This window comes from Ambystoma mexicanum, chromosome 3p, assembly GCF_040938575.1.
Source record: "Ambystoma mexicanum isolate Mex_15411 chromosome 3p, UKY_AmexF1_1, whole genome shotgun sequence".
Lineage (NCBI taxonomy): Eukaryota > Metazoa > Chordata > Amphibia > Caudata > Ambystomatidae > Ambystoma > Ambystoma mexicanum.
Genome location: NC_090925.1, coordinates 904,671,318 through 904,697,953, shown reverse-complemented (window position 1 = coordinate 904,697,953; position 26,636 = coordinate 904,671,318). Strand labels below are relative to the sequence as shown.

General features: G+C 45.9%; 1 protein-coding gene across 3 annotated transcripts in view; it reads left to right on the top strand.

The window, feature by feature from the left end:
- PXMP4 (peroxisomal membrane protein 4) overlaps window positions 1-26,636 on the top strand; it is a 150,047-nt gene that overhangs the window by 28,345 nt on the left and 95,066 nt on the right. For all 3 annotated transcript variants that reach the window (XR_011304424.1, XM_069652147.1, XM_069652148.1), the window contains exon 2: window positions 6,352-6,414. Coding sequence is in view for 2 of the 3 variants with exons in the window: in XM_069652147.1 (XP_069508248.1) it covers window positions 6,352-6,414 (63 nt within the window). In the remaining variant the exon portion in view is untranslated. The remainder of the gene's footprint in view (window positions 1-6,351; window positions 6,415-26,636) is intronic.

The following is a 26,636-nucleotide window of genomic DNA, read 5'->3' as shown; positions in this document are numbered from 1 at the left end:
ATCACACTTGTGTCAAAGCAAAAACTAAATAGTGTACCAACTTTTAAGCTTTACAGTCGACCCGTGGAGAGAACATATGAATCTACCTACATGGAACAGCTAAACCTTTTTTTATTTTATTTTTTTTTAGCGTTAAACTCACAAACATCCATTTCGCTAAATGCATCCCTGATAAAGGCCACGACTTATAACTCTGGCCAGCTTGCACTCCATTCTCAAAACGTACTGCTACGGCATCTTGCACTCATGCTCAAAATTTCGATACCAAAGACCTCTCATGACAGCTAATTCCTATCTTAATCTAACATAACTAAAATGCCAATTGCATGCTGCCAAAACATTTTATCTCCACGTGAAATCAGCACTGTTAAACTTTAAAGTCACCTGTGGAAGAAAACTTGATAGACTGAATACACTGAACCCAGCAACCTCCACGTGGCAGGCCAATACCACCAAACTTAAAAACAGGAAGCCAGCCCCCAACCAATGTCAACCCCAAAATCAACCAACATCAAACCCACAACACTTCACCAGAAATCCACAACACTCCACCAGAAATCCACTTGCATGAACTTGCATAAAGATTATAGCACCTAGCCTAAAACACCCACTGAGAATAAATACCGTAAGTTCTAGTCACATTGGCGCCACTGATAACACACCAAACTAGACACCATTACCTCACACAACTCGACCTCACTACATGAGAGAACACCAATTGTACCCTATCACACACCCACTGAGATTAAGTCTGTCACGTTGGCACCACTGGTACGACACAACCCTGACACCAATTTGCCAAACAACTTGACTTAAACCATGAAGAGAGCACATAAATTGCACCCTTTGATCCAACACAATGCTATGCTATCCACTCAGACTTGCACACTGAACCCACACACAATTCTACTCCACAACACTCAGAACAACTAATTTAGTATAAACATGGTGAACAGTAAAACAAAAACGCCAGATAAGAGTCCATAGTTTAAACGTGCACGGTTGATCTTGGAGTGTACCTGTGGACATAAATGTTAGGTTACGATACATAGTCATACATATCTACTTTGAACATTGGATTATGCACAACAAACCAGCCAGACTCCCACAAATGTCTGACCACATATGCCAAATACAAAGGCACCACATAACCAGGAACTACCTAGTTCACCACAAAACTGTGTACTACCACAGCCAGCTACTCGGTGACCATGCCCCACCAAATTTGTGTCACAGCACAACTAAGGACCACTAGTTCCCAACCTTAGACAGTACATGTCAGCCGCTGCAAAACTCACAAGTATGAGTCCTGCACCATGCTCTACACCACGCACATACCAAAATGACGAATTGAGCATTAAAAATGGTTTAAAATAACAAACATTGCATCACAATACCATAATTTAAGCCTGCAGAGTCTTAATGGTAAGATCCTGTGGAGAAATGCATGGTTGAGTTACTCAAACACTTGTATTGAACTTCTTTAGCGAATTTCACCCTTATGGCAATAGCATGACTTACCAAACTTGAATTGTGGCCCAACCACAATGAACACTAGAACCTTCCACCAGATGGTGATAAACCATACATCACCCTCCTGGTTGGTTCCTCGAGGTTCCCAAAACAGACATCCAACCACCAATTAAGAAAACATTAATAGGCCTCATCATCACAGATATGCATTATTGAATGTTAACTCCAAACATCAATAGTGCGACAACATTTCCATCAAAATTAAATTGTGCACCCCCCTTTCCATGAAACGTATCCCTTAGCATCTGCAGCAAAAATCTTCAGGAACGGAGATCATCGCCCCAACTGTCATTCTTGTGGAAATGCAGTACCAATACGGAAAACAAGTCACTGATTTAAACTTTCCCCAATACCTTCGATTGCTTCCTCCGCATTGCTAGCCACAACCGCTAGTGCTCCACGGCATTCCTCTTTTCCGGCTCCTTTTTGCCCTAACAAAACACCATCATCTGGCCAAGCAAGGCACTTCGCCTCGGCACGTATCATCTAAGAACAGAACCTAATCACATGCAGTTGCCACGTCATGACGACTCAACACGTAGCTGGGTTCCTTTTTCTTTTCCTTTACAGATCCTCACTTCAATGTTCCAAAGAAGCAAACAGTGATACTAGTGACGCCTTCGCTCCGCTGTAGTCATCGCCATCACCCCCTGTATTCTGAATGAGGTCATCATTCAGGCTGAGACACCCATGAGAGCGGTGCTTCCAGCTCCAACAAACTTTTCTGGAACACGCCCAACTCATAGCCGTGGACTTCCACCAGCCCCTTCTGTAATCCAGCCACATAACAAAGGTCCTTCCATTGCACCTTTCTCCCATTAACCATGGCAATGTTGATCTACGTGACTCCCTGACACAGATTTTCTCATTTAAACTTTAACCAAAGTCACTTCAATTTTCAGATCCCCACAGCGCCTGTAGCGCTCCCTTTAGACTCCAGCCTCTGCCATTCCTAACCAATAGACCTCTTGACTTTCAACTGGCACTTTTAAGCAGCTTCATTGGACCTCCTGTCCAATTACTTTTACTCTGCAACGCCGCTTGGCAGCCTCTTGTAGTGCCTCACTGTACACTACACTGCAGCACATCACATAGGGGCTCACTTGCCCTTACTAAAGCGCCTCTTCACTTCAGCAAAGCGCCTCTTCACACCTCTTCACATCTGCAGCGCCTCTTCACATTTGCAGTACCTCGCTGAGCCATACAACGCCTTGCTGCCTCTGCAGCACTCCTTATGCAGCGACTCTTCACTGCATCTTGTAGCACCTCACTGCCCTTGCAGCATCACTTCACTGCCTCTGCAGCGCCTCTTCACTGCCTGTTGCAGCGCCTCACTGCCCTCACACCTCTTCACTGCCTCATGCAGTGCTCCTTCACTGCCCCATGCAGCACCTCACTGGCCTTGCAGCACCTCTTCACTGCCTCATGCAGCACCTTACTGCTTCTGCAGTGCCTCTTCGCTGCCAGTTGCAGTGCCTCACTGCCCCTCACTGTGCCATACAGTGCCTTTCTGCCTCTGCAGCACCCCTTATGCATCGGCTCTTCACTGCCTCATGCAGCGCCTCACTGCCCTCGCAGCACCTGTTGACAGCCATGGCTGCTCTCTGATTCCAGTGCCTTCACAGCTTCTGTCTGGGCCTTTTTTGCGCCTCTGCCTCTGTAGCACCTCTGTCTGGGCCACACTTGCCATCACTGCGCCTGCAGCGCCTCACAGCCATCCAGCGCTGAGGATCACTTCTCTTAGTGGGGCGGTGGGTGTCTCCCTTTGGTGCTGTCCCCCCCAGCACAGCCAGCTTCATCCTCGTCGCCAGTGTTGAATTCAGGGTCCGGCCATAAATGACTCTGACACTCCAGTGAACTGTTAACTTATTTACTTAAGTTCAGGTACATCAAATACAGTTCTTAGAGTCAGGTATGGCATCCTCTCTCAGGGCTTACATCCTTGCAACTGAGAAACCTGGAACACACTCGTAGATAAACATTCTAAGCCCTGCATTCCATCTCAAGATTCTAGTCACTTGCACCAGATGAATGCAAAGTTAATCACAACATACACCTTCTGCTCTTTCAACGTATGGGTTTCTTTGACCTTCTAAACGTCTGTGCTTAAAAGGGGGGGGGGGGGAACATGAACTGAGGCAACGGGCGAAGTGCGTGCTACTTATACCAGTGTCAACGTTGCAGCCGAAAGCGGGATGGAAGCCGCTGATGGACCATGAGCCAACGACGCATTGGCACACTCTGCTGTAAAGGTTTCCGAAGCTGCAAGCAGGATATCGGATATATCAAAGATGAGACATGCGTGGGAAGAACATCCAGTGGAAAGAACATTACCTGGGTAAGTAATTTGTTCTTTGCTCCATGACCCACTCCTATTTTTTGCTAAATACGGCAGAGAATAACTTGGATGTTACATCCAAAAAGGTGATTGGGCGATAGGATAACGGTAAAGATCTGTTACCTTTTTCATAGATGGGCACAATGGGGCAGGTTTTACTGCTCTCAAGTATATAATTTGTAACCAAAAAAGCATTGCACTCCTGCATAAGAAAGGGGGGGCCCATAGATCGATACTGTAGTAGTCTTAAAGTTTTGAGCCTTGTCCTTGTGGAGTCAAATTGTGACTCCTTCCAAGGTTAAAGCCAAATTGTGCTCTTATGGAGTGAAAAGGAAACTGGGTCAGGAAGCGCAGGAATTGCCAAGACTGGGACGAGCCAAGGAGACCAGCACGTACAGACTTAATTCATCACAGCATGTAGTGAAATTAATATATAAGGGTGAGTGGTTGTGATCTTTGGGATAAATGTGTAGTTTTTTTGTGTTTTGACCAGAGGAAAATTGAATCAAAAGCAGCGATGAGAGCTTCCCTTTTTTGTAATTGGAACATTCATGAACTCCGCTACTAGTGTAGTTATTATATCTTTAAGAGATGTTGAAGGATGCTTGACGTCCTTGAGTTCTACTCAAGAGTCTGTTGGTGGTGATGGGGCTCCAAACTTGATAATCCTATTGGATTCCCTCCGGCTGATATTGTAGGGGGTTCTCGTAAAGCCAAATCCACTGACTGAGGTGTCGGAGCCAGGAGGTGGCTGTGTTCAGGATGAGTGTTGTGTACACAAAAGGAGAGTTGGACAGAGGATCGGAGCATCCCCCTACCCTGAGCCATGGAGGATCCCTCTCTGGTGGAGAAGAGAGAACGAGTGTCACTCTTGCATGTAGTGATTTGTTACATAGGCCACTGGAATGCAGTATGTGAGAAATTAATTGGTGGCAAGGCTATAAAATGAAGCCTGATGGGGCCATAGGAGGAAGGCATTTACTATAAGGTCAACACTCTTGGAGGGCCACTGTCCTTTATGGCCTGTATACAGAACCTGTGCCAATCAAGGTACTGGCCTTGAGACCTTCCTGCACTGCATAGTTGTTTTCAAACAATCCCCAAGGAAGCAGAAAAGGGAAATCCTCTTCTACTAGGCCCAATACAGCCAAGTTCAATAACGTGGAAAAACGAAGAGGTCCTACAGGCCCTTTAAAGGAGGGTGTGTTCTCATCTCTGGCTCCTCTGAGCAGTGCACTGCACCAGGCTGGCTGGAGGTTATTTAGTGTTGGTAGGAGCTTTTAAAAGGATAGTAATGGTGGTATAGGAGGTTTGATTTCTGTTGGGCTGAGGCAATGGTCTTCTTGGAAATAATCTGCACAATACAGACTTGCCTACCTTTCTCAAAGTAAGCTGCAGTTAACTACCTTGTCCTGCTAATGAGGCTGCAAGGGAATCTTAAATTCAACAGGGTTGTAATCTGCTTTCCAGCTTCAGTGTGCAGGTCTACACTGGCCGCTGCGGCCTTTTTTTACTAAAAGGAGTGCTTCTAACGTGTATTTAATTAAGTGTTTGTGGGGTGCGCCATGTCACCTTCCATCACAGCTCGTGTCAGTATTGTACAAAGTGACATGACCATGCTGTCAGATGTTATAACAAAAAATGAAATCTAGCATGACATAACAAGACTTATCACGACTTGATAGTATGACAAAACCACCTTTGTCTAAAAAATGAAGGTTTCAGAGAAATTTTAATATACAATAAAATAAAACGAAAACATTCTGAAACAATTGGTACAGTTATTTCACTGTAATGGGTCTGTTATACTGAACATATGTCCATGGCAACACTCTTAAAGGGACCTCTGGGGTGAGTGATAGTACGCATAGTTAACAGTGAGAGAATATGGGCGTCATAGTCCAAGACATCAGGGCAGCGACAGGTTGCAGAGTCCTACACTAGGTCAAATTAGGGGAGGGCCCAGCAAGCAGTTATATGGTAGTATCTGTATGTACGTATGGGATTTATAAAAGGCAAAGGAAGCTGGGAAACAAAAGGATGCTGCACAAAAGTGATAACCACAGGTTACAGATAAGGTCCTGTGGGTAGCTGAGGAAGCGGGAATGAGCAAGGGGTGGAGGAGCATTTGGAGGGGATCCTGCTTTCCTGATGGTATCACGTGGACAAGTTCTATTTCATTGTTAAAGTGTGCACCATAGGCCCACATACCTAATATTGTTTTTGTTCTCAGTGCTCGACATAGCGTGCTTTATTAGTAGAAAGCTTCTATTTGTCCATGATTAAAGTGCTGCCCTTCATTTGAGCTTTCATTTCATGTCACTGCTTACTTTGTCTCTACAGTAGAGTGATGTTCAGTTTACCATATATTTATTATCTCTTCATTCTGTGCCATTTAGAAATATTGTTGCTGAGAGTAGATTTGTTTTTGTGAATGATCTTTCATACTATGAACTGATTTTTCTTTTGTTTGTTTGCAGGTATGGAGCAAAAATTCGTGCTCCCCATGCCCTGGTAATGACGTTTCTGTTCAAGAGTGGAAGGTACATCAAGTCGACTTTAATGGGTCGTTTTATTCTATAAATTGATTATTGTATGCTTTTCGCTTGTATTTTCCAATTGTATTCCTCCATTTATAATGCAGTTTGTTCAGGTGGTTGTACGAATTTAGAGAATGCAGTACATGTGAAAGAGATGGCGCCCACTGATAACTGATCAATGGTTTGGGTATGAAAGATGGGTTTAAGAAATAATTAGGTTTTAAGTTTGTTTTGAAAGTGGTGGGAAACATATGGTGCAGGGCACAGAGTTCAAAATCTTGGGCACGTGAAGTATGAGAATGTAAGTGTGAGGAAGGACATGGAGTAAGATCAAGAAAGTGTTGGAAAAAAGTGCAAGTGGAAGAGGGTGAATGAGGAAATAAATAAACAGAGGATACCCAGTGTATAGCTAGTTTTAAAAACCAAGCATTAACAGAACTGAAATGTAAAATCCTAGGAAGACCCACGCAGAGATGGCATGGGAGGCGTTGGAAGTCTCAAAGGGAAGACGGATAGCTGTATTCTCAATATAATGGCACGAAGAGCTCAACCAGTTGAACGGGCGAGCAGAATGATTTAAAATGTGATTGATGATTTGATCTCAAATGGAAGCTAAAGGAGCCAGAGTATATTAGGAAACCCGCTTTTCTTCCAGTACTGAAATCTTAGGTTGGCCTGGGTAAGAGCTTGTATTTTATGGAATGATAGCTTCCTTTTCACAATAGACGAGTCACCTCAATACCAGAAGTAAAAAAGTAAATATATATATTAAGACCAAAGCATGTTCTGTGGATGGTGTCTGAAAAACAGGCAAAGAGACTTAACTCCAATGCTATTCTAATCTCCCTAGACCTAGTAATGACATTTTGAGAAATGTAACAAATGATTAACCAACTTTGACTTACATCTCGAGTACATAAAAAGGAAGGTAAGATTCAGTAGGTGAGATAAAAAAAAAGGTTCTTCTCTTGTTTACATAGGCATGTTGTGTTTCCTTTATCACTAGGCAGTCCATCGACTTCACAAACTTTGTGAAATTTACTGTAAAACCTTGGAAACTGCATGCACTGAAGTTCTAATGAAAAGCAATTTCTTCAGCCTTGCAAGTGAAATGAATTCTCCATAAACGCGCCCAACTATTTGCCTTTTGCATCTCTGTGTAGTAGCCGCCCTGCAACATGGGGTGAGGCTCCATGAATGTGCCCAACTATTGGACTTTTGCATCTCTGTGTAGTAGCCTCTCTGCAACATGGGGTGAGGCTCCATGAATGTGCCCAACTATTTGACTTTTGCATCTCTGTGTAGTAGCCGCCCTGCAACATGGGGTGAGGCTCCATGAATGTGGCCAACTATTGGACTTTTGCATCTCTGTGTAGTAGCCGCCCTGCAACATGGGGTGAGGCTCCATGAATGTGGCCAACTATTGGACTTTTGCATCTCTGTGTAGTAGCCGCCCTGCAACATGGGGTGAGGCTCCATGAATGTGCCCAACTATTGGACTTTTGCATCTCTGTGTAGTAGCCGCCCTGCAACATGGGGTGAGGCTCCATGAATGTGGCCAACTATTGGACTTTTGCACCTCTGTGTAGTAGCCGCCCTGCAACATGGGGTGAGGCTCCATGAATGTGCCCAACTATTGGACTTTTGCATCTCTGTGTAGTAGCCGCCCTACAACATGGGGTGAGGCTCCATGGTAGTAGCTGCCCTGCAACATGGGGTGAGGCTCCATGAATTTGCCCAACTATTTGACTTTTGCATCTCTGTGTAGTAGCCGCCCTGCAACATGGGGTGAGGCTCCATGGTAGTAGCCGCCCTGCAACATGGGGTTGAGGCTCCATGGTAGTAGCCACCCTTCAACATGGGGTGAGGCTCCATTATTATGCTCACTCTAAACTGTCTTTGCACTTTGCTGGTGATGTAATTGCCTCTGTAAGTTTCTCTATGATGTAATCACTTCCTTTCTGTAACCAGAAGCACTGTAACCAATCTCTTAAGCGCCTAGATGCCTCTGGGTTTTGTGCGCTATATAAATAAATAATTATCTTCTGCTGGAGAAGTGCAAGAGAGTGAGTTACAGGAAGAAGTAGGAGAGAACAACACTTAGCCTACTTCAATTCCTCATAGCAGACCATGGGGATAATACAGAGTTTGTCACCACGATGACTACAATTGCATTCCTGCAAACCATATCAAGGTAGACTTGGGAGGAAGTGCCAGCTTCCAACAGGGGATCCTATAGAGATCCCAAAAAACCTCAAATATTACATTCAACCTTATGATCTTGAAGACACTGTTATTTTCCCCCCGCGAGTGGAGGTGGATCTGGTTTGTTAGTTTGTTTATTTATTTGTAGCGCGCACCAGACCCGAAGGTATCGGGGCACGGGAACAAGAATACTTTAGGCTTACAAGTTGCTTATAGTTACATAGGTTACAAAGGCAGAATTCAGATTAGTATGAATACAGCAGGTAATACATATGCATTACAAATGAGTATTCAATACAGTAGGTAGTCCAAGTGCATTGCAGGTGCGGGTCGCACATGAAGGTCAAAAAGTCCAATTTGTTTGCTCGGTCACTGGGTCGTGTGGCTGGGCTATCGGACATTTTCTTTAAGCCACTTAATCACATTTGTTCTAAAATGTGGGTATGATTGGTCCGTCCTTAATGAGGGTGGGAGAGAGATCCACAACTGGGCAGCTTTGACGAGGAAGCGGTTTCCTCCACTTGTGGTCATTTTGAACAGGGGAACTGATAGGCAGTTTGTATAGGCAGCTCGCGTGGGTCTAGATGTAACTCTTCTTTTAAATCTCTCTGTTAGGTAGCTTGGTGCGAGGTTGTTGAGACACTTTAAAGTTAGAGAAGCAGTTTTTAATTTAATTTTGTCGACTGTGGAAACCCAGTTAGGTTGTCTTCTAGTCAATGATATCTGAGCTCTCTTGGAGATTCCTAGTTCCGCTCTAAGGGCATTGTTTTGCAATATTTGGATATTTTGCGTGATGTATTTATTAGACCCCAAATAGAGGGTGTTGCAATAATCCAGTTTGAACAACACGAGTGCTCTTGCCAATGTGGTGCAACTATTTGTAGAGAGGTACGGTCTAGCTGATCTGATCAATTTACAAGTATAGGCTGTGGAGGGTGCCATAGCGTTTACTTGCTTAGCCAAGGTGAGACAGGAGTCCAGGTAAAAACCTAGTGTTTTTACCTCCTTGGCAACTTTAATTGTATGGCCATCTCTGACAAAGGTTGTGTAATCTTGGCTAAGTTTCCTGATATTCAGTCCCCAGAATGATGAGTTGAGTTCCGTTTTGTTATCGTTCAGGCATGGAATGGCATGGAAGGTTGATCTCTTAGATTAGCCAATGGACCCTCCAGAAGACATGGAACCTCCATTAACAAATTCCCCCACTGTGAATCTGTGCAGATGTACAACCCTGCTAAAATGGGCTGCTCTTAGGTTTGCAATAAGAACACAAGAGGCCGAGGAGGAAATAGATTTCATAGAAGACACCCAAGAGGAGCAAAGAGATACTTCTCATTATATCCGTGGGAATGACATCCCCAGGTCCGTGATTGCATTCACAATACTATGTGAAGGGTACGTTTCCTGGACCATACTAACAGAACAGGTACTACAACTTCCACTCGCTTATACAGTGAAAACTGTACTAGAATTTGGAGAGCTTGTGCAAGCCCAAGCTACCTGGGCCTGGATGATGGAGCCAATGCAGACCTCTCCCATAATTGTCTGCTCTTACAAAAGCAAAACCCAGAGTGGATCCAGGAAACATGCTGCGGATTCCAGAGAGTGTAAACTGTGCAGAAACCCCAGACGTGTCATCTAAGCTAGTGAGGATGGTGGAAAATGTCCCAGGGCCGACGAGCCAGCACCCTGCTGACAAGCCACACTGAAAAGGGCCTGCATCTCCCAAAATGCCCTTCTCAAGGCAGGAAAACCTTAAACGAATAAGGGAACCACAATTGTTAATCAAGAATGTAGAAGACCATTTGAAGACTTAAGCACCCCACAGTGCTGCTTCGCACACCTGAAATAGGACTGTTGAGGAAGATCTATGCGCTTCTCCCATTTAACACATGGAGGGGGTTGCAGATCATGGACAAGAGCGCAAGAGAAAAGACCTCCCCTCTTTTCCACACCATGGAGAAAATTGGAGAGTGGAAACTCCTGTCTTGCTGTCACTACAAACCAGAGAGGATCTCCAACCCCCACTCACCACTGTGAAATTAATGGGGCAACAGCCACTTGAAATATAAGTTGGGAAAATGGTTTGCTAACACAGACTGACCTGCTGGTTACAGAAAACTGCAAAAATTAACTCTGGGTGTTTGGGACGCCCGGACGCCCACCAGCATGAGACCAGAAGAACAACCTGCAGTCAGCAGCAAACACACGAAATGGGATTTAAGATGCCATTTGATCACTTCCTCCAATGTCTTAGAACTGCAGATCAGGGACCGAGCATGCTCCGGGGAAGCACCTGACCTCTCCAGCAAGCTGAGAATTTTGGGGGTGGGGAGGTAGGTCTCACTCTTTTCGGCTGGTGCCTCCCTTTGGAACAATCTCCCTGCCCCTCTGAGACTTGAGCCGGATCTCCTTAAGATACTTCTCAAAACTGCTTTTCTCTACCTCATTCCCTCTCCAGCTAATAACTGCACCACCACTGAGACTAGTGGCCTGGTCCTTCATGAACCTCACAGGTTACCAGGCCCTCTACCCAGTGAAGACCAGCATCCTTGTTCTCCCCCCGCCCCCCGAACCTCCCAATCCCCCTGACACCACTGCCCTTGCGGGCCCCCTGCCTGGCGGCTATGCATTCCACCTTGGGATTCCTCCGCCCTAGCACTTAGCCAGTGGCCTCCTCCCCTGGCTCCCCTTGGCACTTCCCTCCCGGGCACTCACCATCACTTGTCCATACCTTGCCCACCCCCCCTTCCCTATCTCCTACCCCTCCGCACACTGCACTGGCACGTCTGAATGTCACATGGCCTAGTAGTACCACAATTGTATTCATACTGTTTGCCACTGTTATTTACTCCCCTTGTTCCCTCCCCAGTTTGCCTTGTGGTGCCTGGAAACACTATTCTGTTGTATAGGCACCTAACAAATGCTCAACAAATAAGTGAATAAAAAGAGGAAGATAACTCCAAAAATGAGGAACGAGAGCAAGCTGGGGAGCTTTCCCCAGGTGGAGGAGAAGACGGCTAGACGGGTTGCATCCAGTGCAGGAAAAGGTTAGTGCGGCACTTGAGTCCCAGAAAAACTGGCAGATGGAAGAGGGAAAGATGACCAGCTGGTAAGCTTAAGTTCGGAACAGAAGACTGACCGAGGCACCTTTTCCGCATAAAGCAGCATGAGACTGCCACCTAGGTACATACAGAGATGGTGGTGCCAGGAATGAGCATGGAAAAAAGGATGGAAACTCTAAAGAAGAAAGTGAAAGCGCCCCAAGAAAGGGAAGATAAAGACAGCAGAGACCCTAAACAAGGAGAAAGATAAAGTGTCAAAGGAAGGAAAGGGAAGACAAAAGAAAGGCAGAGACACCTAAACCAGTTGAACTAGAAATTCCCTGGTAGGTTTCAGAGGGAGTGTGTCAAAACAAGAATGATGAGCGAGCATTCCAGGAGAGGGTAGATGAAGAAAGGCCGGAGGACCTCCAGTACAAGAAAAAGAAAACGCTCGAGGAGAGGGCAGAAAAGTCAGAGGCCCTTACTCTGGGGAAAGTGAAGAAAAGTCATAAGTCATCCGTGGACTAACCTGGGAAGAAGGCTCAACATTGTATGTTAAAGTGACACTACAGACACCTAAACAATCCAAACTTGTATGTGTAACAATCTTTTGTAGCATCATGTGTAACCAGTTGTTGCACAATTTTGCATTGAAGAGGCTGTGCTGTAGGATCTGGGATAACCTGGGGGTGATGCGAGCATCACTAGCAGTATAAGGGAGATGCCCAACTTGTACATAGAATATGCCACTGTGTGTCAAAGTCCCCCACCAGGGGTTAAGAGTCAGTTGGTAAAACCATCTTAGCTAAAATATTGGGGTCTTGGACAATTCCGAAAGAAGGGGTGTGAAGAATACAGAAAAGGCAGTCCATAGGAAAGCCGCCATGGGACTCTGTGAGCTGCACTGTATCGAAAACCTTTCCACACAGACAGCAAGGGTTTGGTACACAAAAACTGCCTATAAACCACCTGCTCCTGGCCACAGCAGATGGCGCTTATGTTACAGAGTCAGCAACATATGCCATGGTGGATTCCCTCGAAAGCATGGCTCTAGAGTAAGGTAGCATATAATTCCAAAAGAGGGACCAGTGATTGTGTATTTTAGGTGCGCAGGATCATGGAGTGGTACTCTGCACCATTAAGCCCACACTTAGTTGGATACCAATCAAATCAAGGACCATGCTCTCAACACATGCTAAGATATAATATTGGGGATGGCCTGCTAAGCTCCGCTTTCCCCTCATACGGAAATGCACACCGTTTGAAGTGTCTGGAAGACCTTCGTGCAGCCTATCTTGGATTACGTTCTGCCAGGAAGCCTTTTGTGAGCTCCGGGGAGAACTGGGACAAGGAAGTGGAAGTAATGATACAGATCAGGATTATGGAGATGGAAGCGAGCACATCAGTATGAGCCTGAGAGCAAAGAGGAAGCGAGAGAATGAGCAGAGGAGGAAGAATTGAACATCAACGTGAAAGGGAAGGAAGAGGAGGAACATCATAGACAAGAGAGGCATTGTGGAGGTAGAAAAATTTACAGAAACAAGAGGAGAGGAGGGAACCTCACACATTAGAGGAAGGAAAGAATAACCAGCAGAGAGTGGGGAAAGTGAGAAAATGAAGGACATAGCTGCTCCTTCCATGTCTGCTATGCTAAGTGGGATTATCAAAGACCAATGGAGGAGGAGGAGGAGGAACATAAATAAATGATGGAAATAAATGAGTGGGCAATGGAAGAGCCAGAAAGGAAGAAGGGTACAAGCCAGTAGGGACAGATGTGCAAGATCGAAAAAGAAGCCACTTTAAGTGATACAGGTGGGGGAATGCTTCTTGACTGCTTAAAGATCTGGGCCAACAATGTGCTTCTAGGCTGCTGCTGAGGCTTCATGCTGATGGCCAAGAATAGACCGGAGATACAGGCTTGGGAAAAGTGATAGTTAAGATGGCTTGAGCTTAGAGAAGACATAGGTCTAAAAACCTAAATAGGAGGGCACATAGCTGTGCACAATGGGGGTCATCTGTTGAGTTTAGACCTGACCCCTCACCCCTGTCTAACTACTTGGGTGTTGGGTGAGAACACTTGGTAGCAAAGTCCTGACGAACAGACGCAATAGCCAGACGGCCGCTATATCATCTAAGACGGACAAAGGCACAAGACTGTGAGTGACTGTTTGAATTGCCAGACTGCGAGCTTGACCCAAGGGTAATGGGGGAAGGACTGAAGACCACGGTCGTAAAGACAGTCAAGAATGTCGATAACCACCATACTGTTCGCATCTTTCAAGACTCACAGGTGGTGCACCAGTCAGCCTTTTCCCTGTTGGACATAGTGTGTGTAGACATTTACGTTGTTTTCGTGCTGGCTGTTGCACCTGTTCCAAAAGATGCATATCGATTTAACAACTACCACTCCCTTCCAGAATTCAGAAAAGTTGTTGTTTCTTTTACATATATTTCCTAAAAGCGTCCAACTTCCAGAGATGTCTACATCTAGGTGAATGACATCTCACAAACTGCATTCAGAGGCAATTGGAAATCGTGTTTACCTTGAAGCACAGTATAATGACAAATGGTATGTTAATAGTTTTTTTATACTGTACTACTAGTCTCGGAGCCCCAGGGCTTATTTGAGAGTTGGTGTATTGTGCCCAACCCTTAGCTGTCCAAACATTTGTCTGTGGAAGGCACATGAAGCAGGGTACATATAAGAACAAGGGAGGAATAGCCACAGACAGAGATGCAGTGGGGGCATCACAATGTTTTGTGATGGCATCAGTTCTTCTCAGTCCTGTTAGGTAGGTGGACCATAGATTTTATGACATAGAAAAGATGGGTGTATACCAATTGATATGGGATTAACTCTGTGTTAAAGGCAGCATTGGTGAATAGGAAAATTAGTACACTGTCATATTTACGGAAGACTTGGATGTCCATGGTCTGTCCATGGTCTGCAGCAGAAACAAATTTGCACAGATAAATGGTTTCAATTTGCAGCAGAAAGAACCCCGCCAATGTGTTTTTTTTTTCTTCTTCCAAGCATTTTATTAAGTTCCACAATAAAGCATGGCCACCATACTGCTAAAAGCAGTATAGCATCTATATATATAACAGTTGTGTTTGTTAGTGGGTTTGTATGTGGCGTTTTGGGGATGTAACTCCTCATGAATGGTGTGGTCTGGTGTCATGAATTTTGCATGGCATATTCTGTATTTCATTGCCGAATTAATGCAACTATTTATGGCCCGATAGGTCATCCCGTTCCCGAGATAATTAATCTTTTTTGTTTTTCGGCTTTGTTTTTCGGCATTACGTTTTGTGGTGTTAACGCCATCTACAGGTCATTTGTAGAAACTGCTCATCATCCAGCATCGCAGCTGAAACATGATCAACATTCTGAAGAAGGAAGATCTCAAGGGCATTAAGCTGATGGAATTCAACATGCTTTGAGACAGAGCAATGAAAGTGCTGAAGAACCTGGAGCAAGATTTGATAATCAGAGAATTTGTGCTGCTAAAAAACAAAGCAACAGAACTGCTGAAGAAACAGAGATTTAAAAATCTGAGAATTGAAATCCCGGGCGAAGCCCGGTAGTTAAGCTAGTTAAATAAAGGTTTCCGATTTTAGACGGTGAATATCTCAACCCACAATGTTTCTAATTCTCAGGTATACCATGAGCATTTCAAAACACTAAAAATACCAACAAGTCATTCCCATCTAGGCCATTCCCATCTAAAGGGATTCCCAAACCTGGGGTGAAGTTGAAAAATTGGAAGAACAAAGATGATTTAAACGCCCTAATCACACCACCGTTGTTAATTCAAATTCCACCCTTCCCTCCCACATGCAAGCAGGCTCCTAAAAGAACTTTGAAAGCCATGAATGAACAATTGCTGCATTTAGCACCCTCCAGTAAAAAAAGACCCAGACCATTCAGAAATTGTTGCACCTCCTCAACTCTGAGAAACAGATATTTTTCCCAAAGTTCCACTCTTAATGTTGGCAGGCTGAAGCATAAAGGGTAGTGGGTTTGTTGCTCAACCAAAAACTGTTCCATTTATTTTGCTCTTTTTTTTTTGCATATATTTTACCACCAAAATGTAGGTGCGGGGTCTGCCCCCACATTCTGTGGTTACATTTTTTTAAATAATTGGGTAAAATAAATTTGAGCAGTTTTTTTCTAAAAATAGACATGCATCTGAACAAACTCTTCCACATCCAAAGCAACTAGCTACTCCTTAATCCGGTGGGATACCCTGTACAGCCTGCCTTCTGCTGAAAGTGTACCTGCTGGCGTTGGGAAATTGGTGAATCCTGTTCCATCGTTGCTTGAGATGCCTTTTCCTTCCTGCTGACCTTAATATTTACTCTCTGGCACTGGGGTCTTTGACGAATCAAGAGTATCCGTCCCTTCTCCAAGAGGAGCAGCAGCCCCTTTTGAGGCTAGGTAGGTGAGCCTGCTCTGCAAGACACCATCCCAAGGTATCTGGGTAAGTGGGACCTCACTGCGAGTGACTCCCCCTTGGGGGACAAGGACTCTCGTTCCCACAAGGAACACCCTGGACCAAACAGCCTGTCTGCAAATAAGGTACTGCCTTCCATGAAGAATGTGTCCACCTATTGGCATTCAGACATTGCTGAATCAAACCAAACATACAAAAGAAGACACCGCTTTAAGAAGAGATATAACTGGGATGAGTAAAGCACGAGAGAGAGATGGAGAGCGAGAGAGAGAGAGTACGAGAGAGTACCGTGCGCAGGCGAAGCCCCCTGTCATAATTGCATCTTAGAGAGGCAGAGCAGAAGTAAGCCACAGAGCCTGTGACGTGTTGAGAGGTGAACGACAACTCGAGACGCCGGAGGAGCAGCAAATTCAGCAATTGGGAATCTCTTGCTCGATTAGGGAGAGACAACCTTTGCAAGGTGGTGGCGCGACCAGTCATACTGTGGTGGGCAAAACGCCTGTTGAACATTATAGACCACAGCAGCAGGAAGCGCTGACAACTCCCAACCGCCAGCACCGGTAGATGGCAGCTTCCTATTTGCTAGACCAAGAACAGAATGCCGGTGACATTCAAGACCCCAGAAGGCAAAGTCGAGTCCCTGAGTGAGTGCTGAGCCATGCGATGTTACCGAGCAGAAACAAAGGTACCGGGGAGAAGTGGGAGGCCACGGGGCTGCATAATGTGAGGAGAGAAACGTAAAAACCCTAATGTCAAAATTAAAACTTTAAACCCGCATAATGAGGGTATGAGAAACCGTAGAAGAATGTCAGAAATAAGGTTGTTTGCAAAGCTGAAAGAAAGTGGAAACAAATATGATGCGAGGAAGCAAAAATGCCCCATAAACTCTGGGTTGAAGAGTGGAAAGGACACTCCAATATGTGTAACGATTGTTGTGAACTAATACTGTCCAGTGAGTCGAATACTAAGGGAATCCAGTAGAGAGAATTCAGGAGAGGGGGTTTTTTAACTGGGATAAAATCATACAGAACCAAGAGACCTAAATCCCCAGAACGTGAGAGGACTAAAACCAAAGGCAAAAACCTGAAAAAGCATCTCAAGGAAAGCCGCAATAACCCTTCCTTTTCAAGAGAGTACATTACCCAGGACTGTTTGGGATGAGCTGCAAGAGCTCATGAATAAAAACCCACGAGAAATTGAACACTCTGTGAAAGCCTGCTGTGTCTGTGGAACTAAAGATTGTGTTCAAGTTTGTGCAGGGCTTTAATGTTACATTTTGTGTTGGGGCTCAAAATGAACGCCCCCCCCACCCCGCATTGCCATTTAGCATTGGGTCTGATTTGTTTAAAATTGTATCACTTTGAGGGGTCCACCTTAATGCTCTACTATTATTGAATTGCCTTAAAGGGTGGAAGGGACCCTTTTATGGTTGTCATAGTTCAATAGGGCACCTCTTTCAAACGAGGGAGGGGAATGTTCGTTGAGAGAGAGGAGAGGGGAAGGGGCTGGGTAAGAATAAACAAAAGGGGATGGTACTGCATGTTCTATAGGTGAATGGTCCACACAACCAGAGTAGTTTACAGGGAAGGTGCTGGGTCCCATGATTCGGGTGCGGGGGGGAAATGTGACAGCCCCTCCCCAGTTGGAAAAAGGGGCAGAAGAGAAATACAAGTGTGCATGGTGGAAAGGGCACAGATGATGGGTGAGAGGCTAAGGGGAATAGGGTCCCTAAATGTAAAGGGCCTAAACTCGCCTCACAAAAGATCCATGCTGGGAAGGGAATTCGAACAGTTTGGCATGAATGTGCTTTTTGTCAAAGATCCCAAGTTTAGAAGAGGGGAAGAATTCCAGATTAGAGGTAATGGTTTAGGTACAGTGCTATGGGCATCATGCAAAGTAGAGTGGGAAAATCATTGGGCAAAAGGGCAATGAATGGGCATTTTCTGGGTGTGAGAGACACAGTGGTGACGCTATGTTGCTTATATGCACCAAACCAACAACAGGGTCAGTTTTGTGATGTGGCACTCTGGACACTCGAAGTGGAAAAGGTGTGTGTTGATTTGTGGGGGCGACCTTACCATGGTAGCGGATTCACTGATAGACTGCCACTTGCTGAGGGAAGGGGCAAATGGGCCAGAGGGTGGGCCAGGCAACGATCTGGCTGCAATTATCCACAAGTATTACATGATAGACACATGGAGGATGAAACATCCCAAGCAAAGATCATATACATTCTATTCTCACCCTCGACCCCCCCCCCCTCACAGGATATACACACAGATGGATTACATTCTACTGGAGTCTGAGAAAGCACACAACATTGTGCCAGCAGATAATGCGCCTTGTAGCTTGGTCCGACCATTATATGTGCACAGCCGTCATATTTCGAGGCTGCCTGCGGATAACGGACGGATGATGAACCTCTAATGGCACGTTGTTTAGGGTCTCTGTTCCGGGAAACGTTCAGAAGGGAGATTGAGGAATGTTTTAAAACCAATGATACAAGGGAACTTTCTAGGCCCATTGTGTGTGAGGCCGCCAAAGCCACCCTACAGTGCTTAATGATTTCTGAAGGAGCAGCGAAAGAGAACTAGGGCTTTAAGTGGAAATTAATTGAGGCATTCCATAAGGGAGCAGGAGAAGGCATTAAGGGAGGGACAGCAAACAAAGAAGAAAATCCGACAGTAGTGGCGGACCTTGGACAAGAACTGAAAGACCTGTGGGTGGGGAGAGCCATGTTTCCACTTTGTTGTTTGAAACAAAAGTTCTTTAAGAAAGGTGATAAAGCCCACATGCTGCTGGCAACCAGTCTAAGAGAACAGACAGCTGACCTGGATGTAGGCGAATTGAGGGACGGTCTAGGGGTAACATTGAAGTGGCTGGAAGAGAGAACCCAGAGGTTTGGTTGCGATTCTTTTTTAATATCTGGTTGTTTCAGCCAGTGAGTAGCTGATAGGCTTGACAGAAAGAGAAATAATAGAATACTATGTATGTTTTGCAGGCTTCAAACGTGTTTACCTCCCCTTCTGATTACATATTTCCCACCTTCTTACATTCCATTTCCCTCCATTTCTTGAAGGTGCCCTGTGCCATCCCTGGTGTAAACTCTGGGTTTCTAAATAATGGAGTGAATGGGGACAGATGCGCAGGGAGGTGTCCTTGCCTCAGTAGATGGTTCCAGGTATTGCACGCCACTGAGAGTACTCTGCTCATATTGGCAGTCATTGCCTTATCACCCGTAGTTGGGCATCCTCATAATAGTTGGAGATGTTAGGGAGTTGCACCCCCCCTCTCTCTAGGTGCCATCAGCATCTCTAGGGCTACCCTCGGGCGTTTAATCTGCCAAACAAAACAAGATATGAACGTAACGATATTCTTAAAAAATTACTGTGGTAACCATATCGGAAGGGCCTGAAAATAGCAAAGAAGTCTTGGTAACGTGACAATTTTTACCGTAGCTGTCCTTCCCACCAACGAAATACGCAAAAGGGTCCATTTATCTTTATTAATGTTGGGTAATTTGATCGTTCAAGTTAGAAAGCGAATTGGTTATCTGTACCCCCCCGATATCAAATGGTCTCCTTAGCCATCTGAAAAGGTGACACCAGCAATAAATCCTCCCTCTGAGTCTCTGTCAGTCCTATGCTCAATAACTCTGATTTGGACATGTTTTCCTCAAACACGCGACCTTTTCCATCTTTGATAGTTCCATACTTAATGCTGGGATAGAGGTCCCTAGGATGGTCCAGGTCATCATATCATCGGAAAATGCTGTTATTTTATACACTTCCGCGCCAAAACTTATACGCTGATTCTGTCTAATTGTAGCTAGCAGGGGTTCTAGGTAAATGGCATAAAGAAGCGGGCATAACGGACACCCCTGTCCCGTCCCTCTTGTAATTTGGGTTTTTTTCTGATAAGTGAGAGTTAATAAGCAGCCAAATCGAGGGATTGGCATAGTTGGCCTGAACCATTCGTATAAAACCCGGGACAAAAAACACATGTGCTTCATGGCTCTAAACAAAAACCGCCACTTGACACGGTCAAAAGCTTTTTCCTTTTCGGGCGCTCTGCAACGCACTTGCCACCCACTTCACCACCAAAACTCAGAACATCCTGAATAGCCTTGTCACACAATCCCCCAACTCATACCTTACCACCTTGCCTCCCTTGGCCCCTCACCCTCCTCCTTCGTCCTTATCTCAGCAGAAGTCGTCATCCGAGTTGTTACCTCCATGAAGATCTCTTCAAAACAGGTTTCCCCTTGCTCATCCAGAACCATCAAGGACAACATTTGCTCTCTCACCCCTGCACTTGCTGATCTATGTAAGTATTCCTTTGCTACAGGTTCTTTTCCATCCTTCCTCAAGCACTCACTTGTGCGCCCCCTCCTTAAAAAACCCATCAGCAGACCCTTCCTGTCCAGCCAACTTTCACTCCATTTCCATTACCCCCTTCCTGGGGAAACTGCTTGAGAAGTTGGCCCTAACCCAAATGAACTCTCACACTGAACTTGTTGGCGGTCTCCACGACAATCAATCTGGATTCCAAGCATCCAAAGGCATGGAAACGGCTCTTCTGAACACCTGTGGACTGCTTGCATCCCTTGATTCGATCTCCCCTGGTGTCCTCATCCTTCTTGATCTCTCCTCTGCATTTGATACGGTCAACCACTCCATCCTCATAAAAAGGCTCCATGACACCCTTGCTATCTTGGATTGGGAACTGGACTGGCTGACCTCCTTCCTAACGGACCTCTTGTCCCAAGTCATCCTGGGCACCTTCTCCTCGCCTACTTCCTTCTCCACCTGGGGTGTCCCCCAAGGCTCTATTCTCTTGCCTTGGCCCTTTAACATCTACCTTACTCTGCTGGCCCGCTACATTTCCTCCTTCTCCCCCAACCTCCAGTGCTATGCTGATGACACACAACTCTTTTTCAAACTTCCTGTGGGCGCCCTTGCACCTTCCATCATTCCTGACTGGCTCTCTGCCATCCACACCTTGTGCACTTCCAATGATCGCTGCCTCAATGCCAGCAAAACAGAGATCCTTCCTATTGGGACCCTGCATCCTACTTCTTCCCTTCACTCTGGCCTTCTTCTATGGGCTCTCTCCCTGCTCCCTCTTCTGAAGCCAGAAACCTTGGAGTCGTTTTCAATTCCTCGCTCTTCTTCCTCCCTCACACTCCGGACATGGCTAAGAAGCCCCAGCTCTTCCTTCTCAAAGGAATTCTACCCTTTCTCACCTTCCCCCAGAAGCTCAGTGTTACACATGCTCTGGTTCTCTCTAGGCTTGACTATTGCAATAGCCTCCTCCGGAATCTACTTTCGTCCACACTGCGACCTCCTCCAGCTAATCCAGAATAGAGCAGCAAGACTTATACTTGGCCTAAAGCCCAGGGACTGCATTTCTCCTGCCATACAAAGTCTGCATTGGCTCCCGGTTGCTGCACGGATTAAATTCATATCCCTCTGTTTAATCTACAAGGCTGTTTGGGACGAGGGACCACATTATCTGCAACTCATACTTACTAAATATTTCCTCTCTCGTCCTCTGCGCTCCTCTGGCACCAATTCCTTGTGTGTAAATCGGTTTGCTAAACGGAGGGCATGTTGTCGATCGATTTTCTTCGGCTGGCTCCCTTCTTTGGAACAGCCTCCCCCTCCCTCTTAGTCTTGAGCAGAACGTTCTTAAATTCAAGCCTCAAGACCTTCCTCTTTACCTTTTCCTTCCCTCTCCCCTGCTAATTGCACAGTAGCTTTATTGGGCCCTTATGCATACTCGGGCCCCTTAACTCCCACTTCGTATCATCCAAGCTGCTGTCTGTCCTCAGCACTTGCCTCAGCTCACCCGCCACCCTTGGAGGCTTGCACTTATCTTTCATTGCACTTCACCTGCTGCTCATCCAAGAGCACCATAGCACCTATCCCATTCCCTCTCCCTTTGCACTTGCACGTTCTGAACACAAGGTATAGTGGGTTTGTCTTCCCCTCCCCCCCATTGTTTTTTATTATGTATTGTAATTTTTTTTCTCCAAATTAATTTTATTAGTGAATTATCATGGTTAAATTGCATCAAATCGCAGGTACACATTCACTGTATTCACTTCTTACCATGAGTAAATTTTGATTTTTTTTTCCATGCCCCTACCCCTTACCATAAGGTTGGGGAGGGAAAAAAGAAACATCCCAACTACCCCCCCTTGATTCTAAGACCCCCCCCCCACCCACCACACCCTTTAAAAAAAGGAAACCGCTCTTTAGATTGACTAGCATTTAATTTCACTGGAGCCTGCCTGCCCCAGGCCTCTGTTTTGCCGCCTCCCTTTTTTTAGTTAGGAGTCAATTCACTACATCCACTGTCATTTTCCCCATCTCCCCACTCCGGGGTCTACCTTGGGGTCTGTCCGGTGTCCGCTAATCTCCTGTTCTCCTCTCCCCCACTCGTGGTGCTACTTTTCCCCCACCTCTTCTGTAAGTTTTCCCCCCAAAGATTTGTTCGTCCGTCCGAGACTGTTTTCCAGACTGGGGTCTCTCCGGGTCGTATCTTTCCAGGAAGTGGGCCCATTCCATTTCACTTGAGGGGGATTGGCCATGTATCTGTCTAGTGAGCTGTTCCATCCTATATATGTCAAGGGCCTTGGCTGCCCATTGCTTTTCACTGGGGAGTTCTGCTCTTTTCCAACCTCCTGCCATGCAAGCTCTGGCCACCAATAGCAGGAAATGCGGCATGTGCGGGAGCTTGACCCAATCCCCTTCTATCACCTCTATCCCAAATAAAACCAGGAGAGGGTCCAACTGTCTATCTACCCCATCTAGATTCTTTATCCAGCCCAGGATTTCCTTCCAGTATCTCTGTACCCTTACGCAGGCCCACCACATATGCCAGTAGTCCGCCCTTAACCCGCATTTCCTCCAACAGTGAGGGTCGGCACCGGGATACATCAGTGATAGTCCCACTGCCATCTATACAAAAGTTTCAACCTGTGAAGTTTATATTGGCAGGCTACTGAGGTGCGGTGTGCGCTCGTGCACAACCTATGCCACTGACCATCCTCCATTTCTATCCCCATGTCCCTCTTCCATTTTCTCCTATATGTCTGTGTCCCCCCCCCTGTGCATTGAGTAGGGCCCGGTACAATCCTGATATAAGCCCCTTCGTCCCTTTTCCCGTATCCAACAACTTCTCTGTATGCGTCAGTTCCCTCTGCAAGCCATCCTTCCAGTCTTCGGACATTAGCCCCCTTTAAATTAAAAATATTTGAACCCCGAAATCTTTCCCCCACCCAATATGTCCTCCAACTCATGTAGCTCTATAAACACATCTTTCTTTAAGACCTGCCCCACTCTCTCCGCCCCTCCCTCGAACCTGTCTTGGAACCTATCGTGTCCAGGGATCCGGTCCCTTATGGGGGGTGCCCAAATGTGACTCAGGGGTGATGGCAAGGTTGCTACCCCCAACATTTCTCTCTGGACTCTCCAAAGGGACCAGAGTGGGCCCAAGATCCTATGCATCCTTACCTTTCGTGGGGCGGCCTCTCGTGGCGCCCACAAGCATTCCCCAAGTGTGACTGGGCGGAATAGGTGGTTCTTAATGTCTACCCATTGTTTTTGTCGCCTCTCAAATGGGGGACCAGGACTCTGAACTGGGCTGCCCTATAGTACGTACGCATATCTGGGAGCCCCACCCCTCCTTTCTCTTTGGGCTGTACTAGTAATCTGTAGGCTACTCTCTGCTTTTTCCCCCTCCCAAAGGAATCTAATCATTTTCCTTTTCAATTCTCCTAAGTTTGTGTCAGGCAACTCTATTGGGAGTGCCTGATAGAGATATAACAGCCTAGGAAGGAGGACCATTTTGAGCGCATTTAGGCGCCCTAGCCATGAGATGGTTAATTTTGACCACGTGTCTAGCTCCCAGAGAGGCGATGCAGTAAGGGGGGGCGGGGAGGGAGTATTCCTCATATACCTTTTCCAGTTCTTTAGGGATCTTCACTCTGAGGTACTTCAGGCTGCCTTCCTCCACCTGAATTCCCAACCCTTGCCATTCCATTCTTCGCTCTTCGGCTATCTCTCGAAGTGGGGGAAGGATTGATTTATTTGCATTAACCTTGATGCCCGATAGGCGCCCATATTTTTCTACTACCTGGAATATTCTTGGCACTGTCCCTGCCACTTCTAAGAGGTATACCATAACAATATCTGCATACATGCTTAGTTATGGGTCTCATCGCCTACCCTTATTCCCCTTATTTGCGCATTGTTCAGGATCTCCTCCCCCAGGAGCTCCATTACGAGGGCAAAAAGGAGTGGGACAATGGGCAGCCCTGTCTAGTGCACCTGCTTAGTCCGAATTCCCTGGATTTCACCCCGTTCACCACCACCCTTGCCTTGGGACCGGAGTAGATGGCTTGAATGGCTCTGCACTAGTTGTTCCCCATGCCTATTTTCCTTAACATTGCAAATGGGAACACCCATTCCACCCGATGAAATGCTTTTTCTGCATCTATGCTTAAACGTGCGTGTTCTCCCTGGCCCCCTCCCACATGTTCCATAAGGTCAAGGATCTTTCGAACTGCATCAGGTCCCTGCTTTCCCGCTATAAACCCCATCTGGTGTGGGTGTATTATCCGTGGCATTTTATCCTCAAAGCACATTGTTAGGATACGTGTAAAGATCTTCTCATCGACATTCAGTAACAAGTCCCTTCCCTCTTTGGGGATCACCGATATCAGTGCTTTGCTGAAGGTGTCTGGGGCCTTTTGCCGTTTCTAAAATATGATTATACAAACGTGTCATGTGTTGGGACAGGATCCCTGAGAATTTTTTATAGAACCCTCTAGTGTGTCCATCTTCCCACGGGGCTTTACCGCTGGGGAGGCAGGATATCGCTTCTTGTACCTCCTCAATCGTTATTGGGCTCTCCAGGTGTTCCATCTCTAGGTCGGTGAGTTTATTTTTTATTTTTTTATTTAAAATGATATAGTTCCGTTACAAAACTTTTCATTTGTACTTTATCAACATACAAATAAAAACTACAAAAGAAAACACGACAAAATTTGCATTTCAGATACTTCATTAAGTTAAAATAGGACTAAAGCAGCAAAAATTAGCTTTCATTCAAACAATGGCAGAAACTATTGATTTCCGGTTGTATTGTTCCAAAAGTGAATAAAAGTGATTATCAAGTTTTTATTGGTACCTGCCAATTGGTGAGTTTATTCATCTCTATACTGTCCAAGTATTCCCTCACTGCTGTCTCTCCCTCCTGTACTTCAGATTTGTAAAGGCTTTCATAGTACTGGGCGAATCCCTCTGCTATTTCCTTAGGTGATTCCCTTGCGTCACCCTCTGAGCTTGTAAGGGATGATACCCACCTCTCTGCCCTCTGTGCTCGGAGCCTCGCTGCCAGCAGCGCGTTTGCCTTGTCCCCCTTCTCATAGTATTTCTGTTTGAGATATCTCAACTTCCAAACTGTTTCCCCCATTCCAAGTGCTTTCAGTTCTGCTCTTTTGGGGGGGAGTATCCGTTCCCTGGCTTCCACTGCTTCCCCCTCCATCGCATGCATCCTCTCCTCCCCCTCCAGTATCTCTCTCCTCTGTGTTTCCTCTCTAAGGTTCCTCTCCCTTTTACGTCTTGCCCCCTCTCTGAGGAGCCCTTTCCAAGTAGCCTTTCCTGCGTCCCAGACCACGCCAGTATTCACTTCCCTGTTATCATTCTGTTCAAAGTACTCTGTGATCGCATCCCCCAGTTGTTTAGCAAAAAGGGGATCTTTCCAAAGTGTTTCATTTTAACGCCAGCTACTGTAAAGGTCTGCCTCCTGTCCCTGTATCACATCGAGTGCATTTGATATGAATTATGCCTACCCTTGGTTGCGGGCATATAGTGCTGCCAGGAGTACCCTAGCCCCTTCAAGAGTCCCCTTGAGTATCAGTAATCTCCCCTCCAATAGGCAGGTGGTTGTACAGTCCCGTAATTTGCATTGTTTGTGTATTACTATGCCGACACCCCCATTTTTAATGGTCCCTGAGGCCCAATGGACTTCGCCAATTCCTCCACCTTGTATCATCCGCTCCTCCCCATGTATTAGACGTGTTTCCTGTAAGAAGAGTACATTGAGATGTGCCTTGCGGAACTCTCTAGCAATTAACGATCTCTTAGTCCGGGAGTTGAGCCCCTTCACATTCAGCATCCCCATCAACAGACCCCTTACAGCATCGCCTCTTCCCATTGCTTTTGCTTAACATCAACTTGACGTATGACTCTGCCCTCTCATCATCGTTGTCTCACCTCACCAACGCAGTCTCTATCCGAAGAGCTGTTATATTTATGCAAACCCCCCAACAACTTTTTAACCAAAAACAACTAACTTTAGTTAAATCATGATCTTGGAGACGCCCTCCCTCTCACGGAGGGCCACCTTGGAGCAGGGTATTCTCCTCCCCTTCGGCTAAGTGTTAACTATCCTGTGAGTGTTCGCCCTGTCTCTCGTAGCTTCTTTCCGTTGTTCATGTACTCCGTTC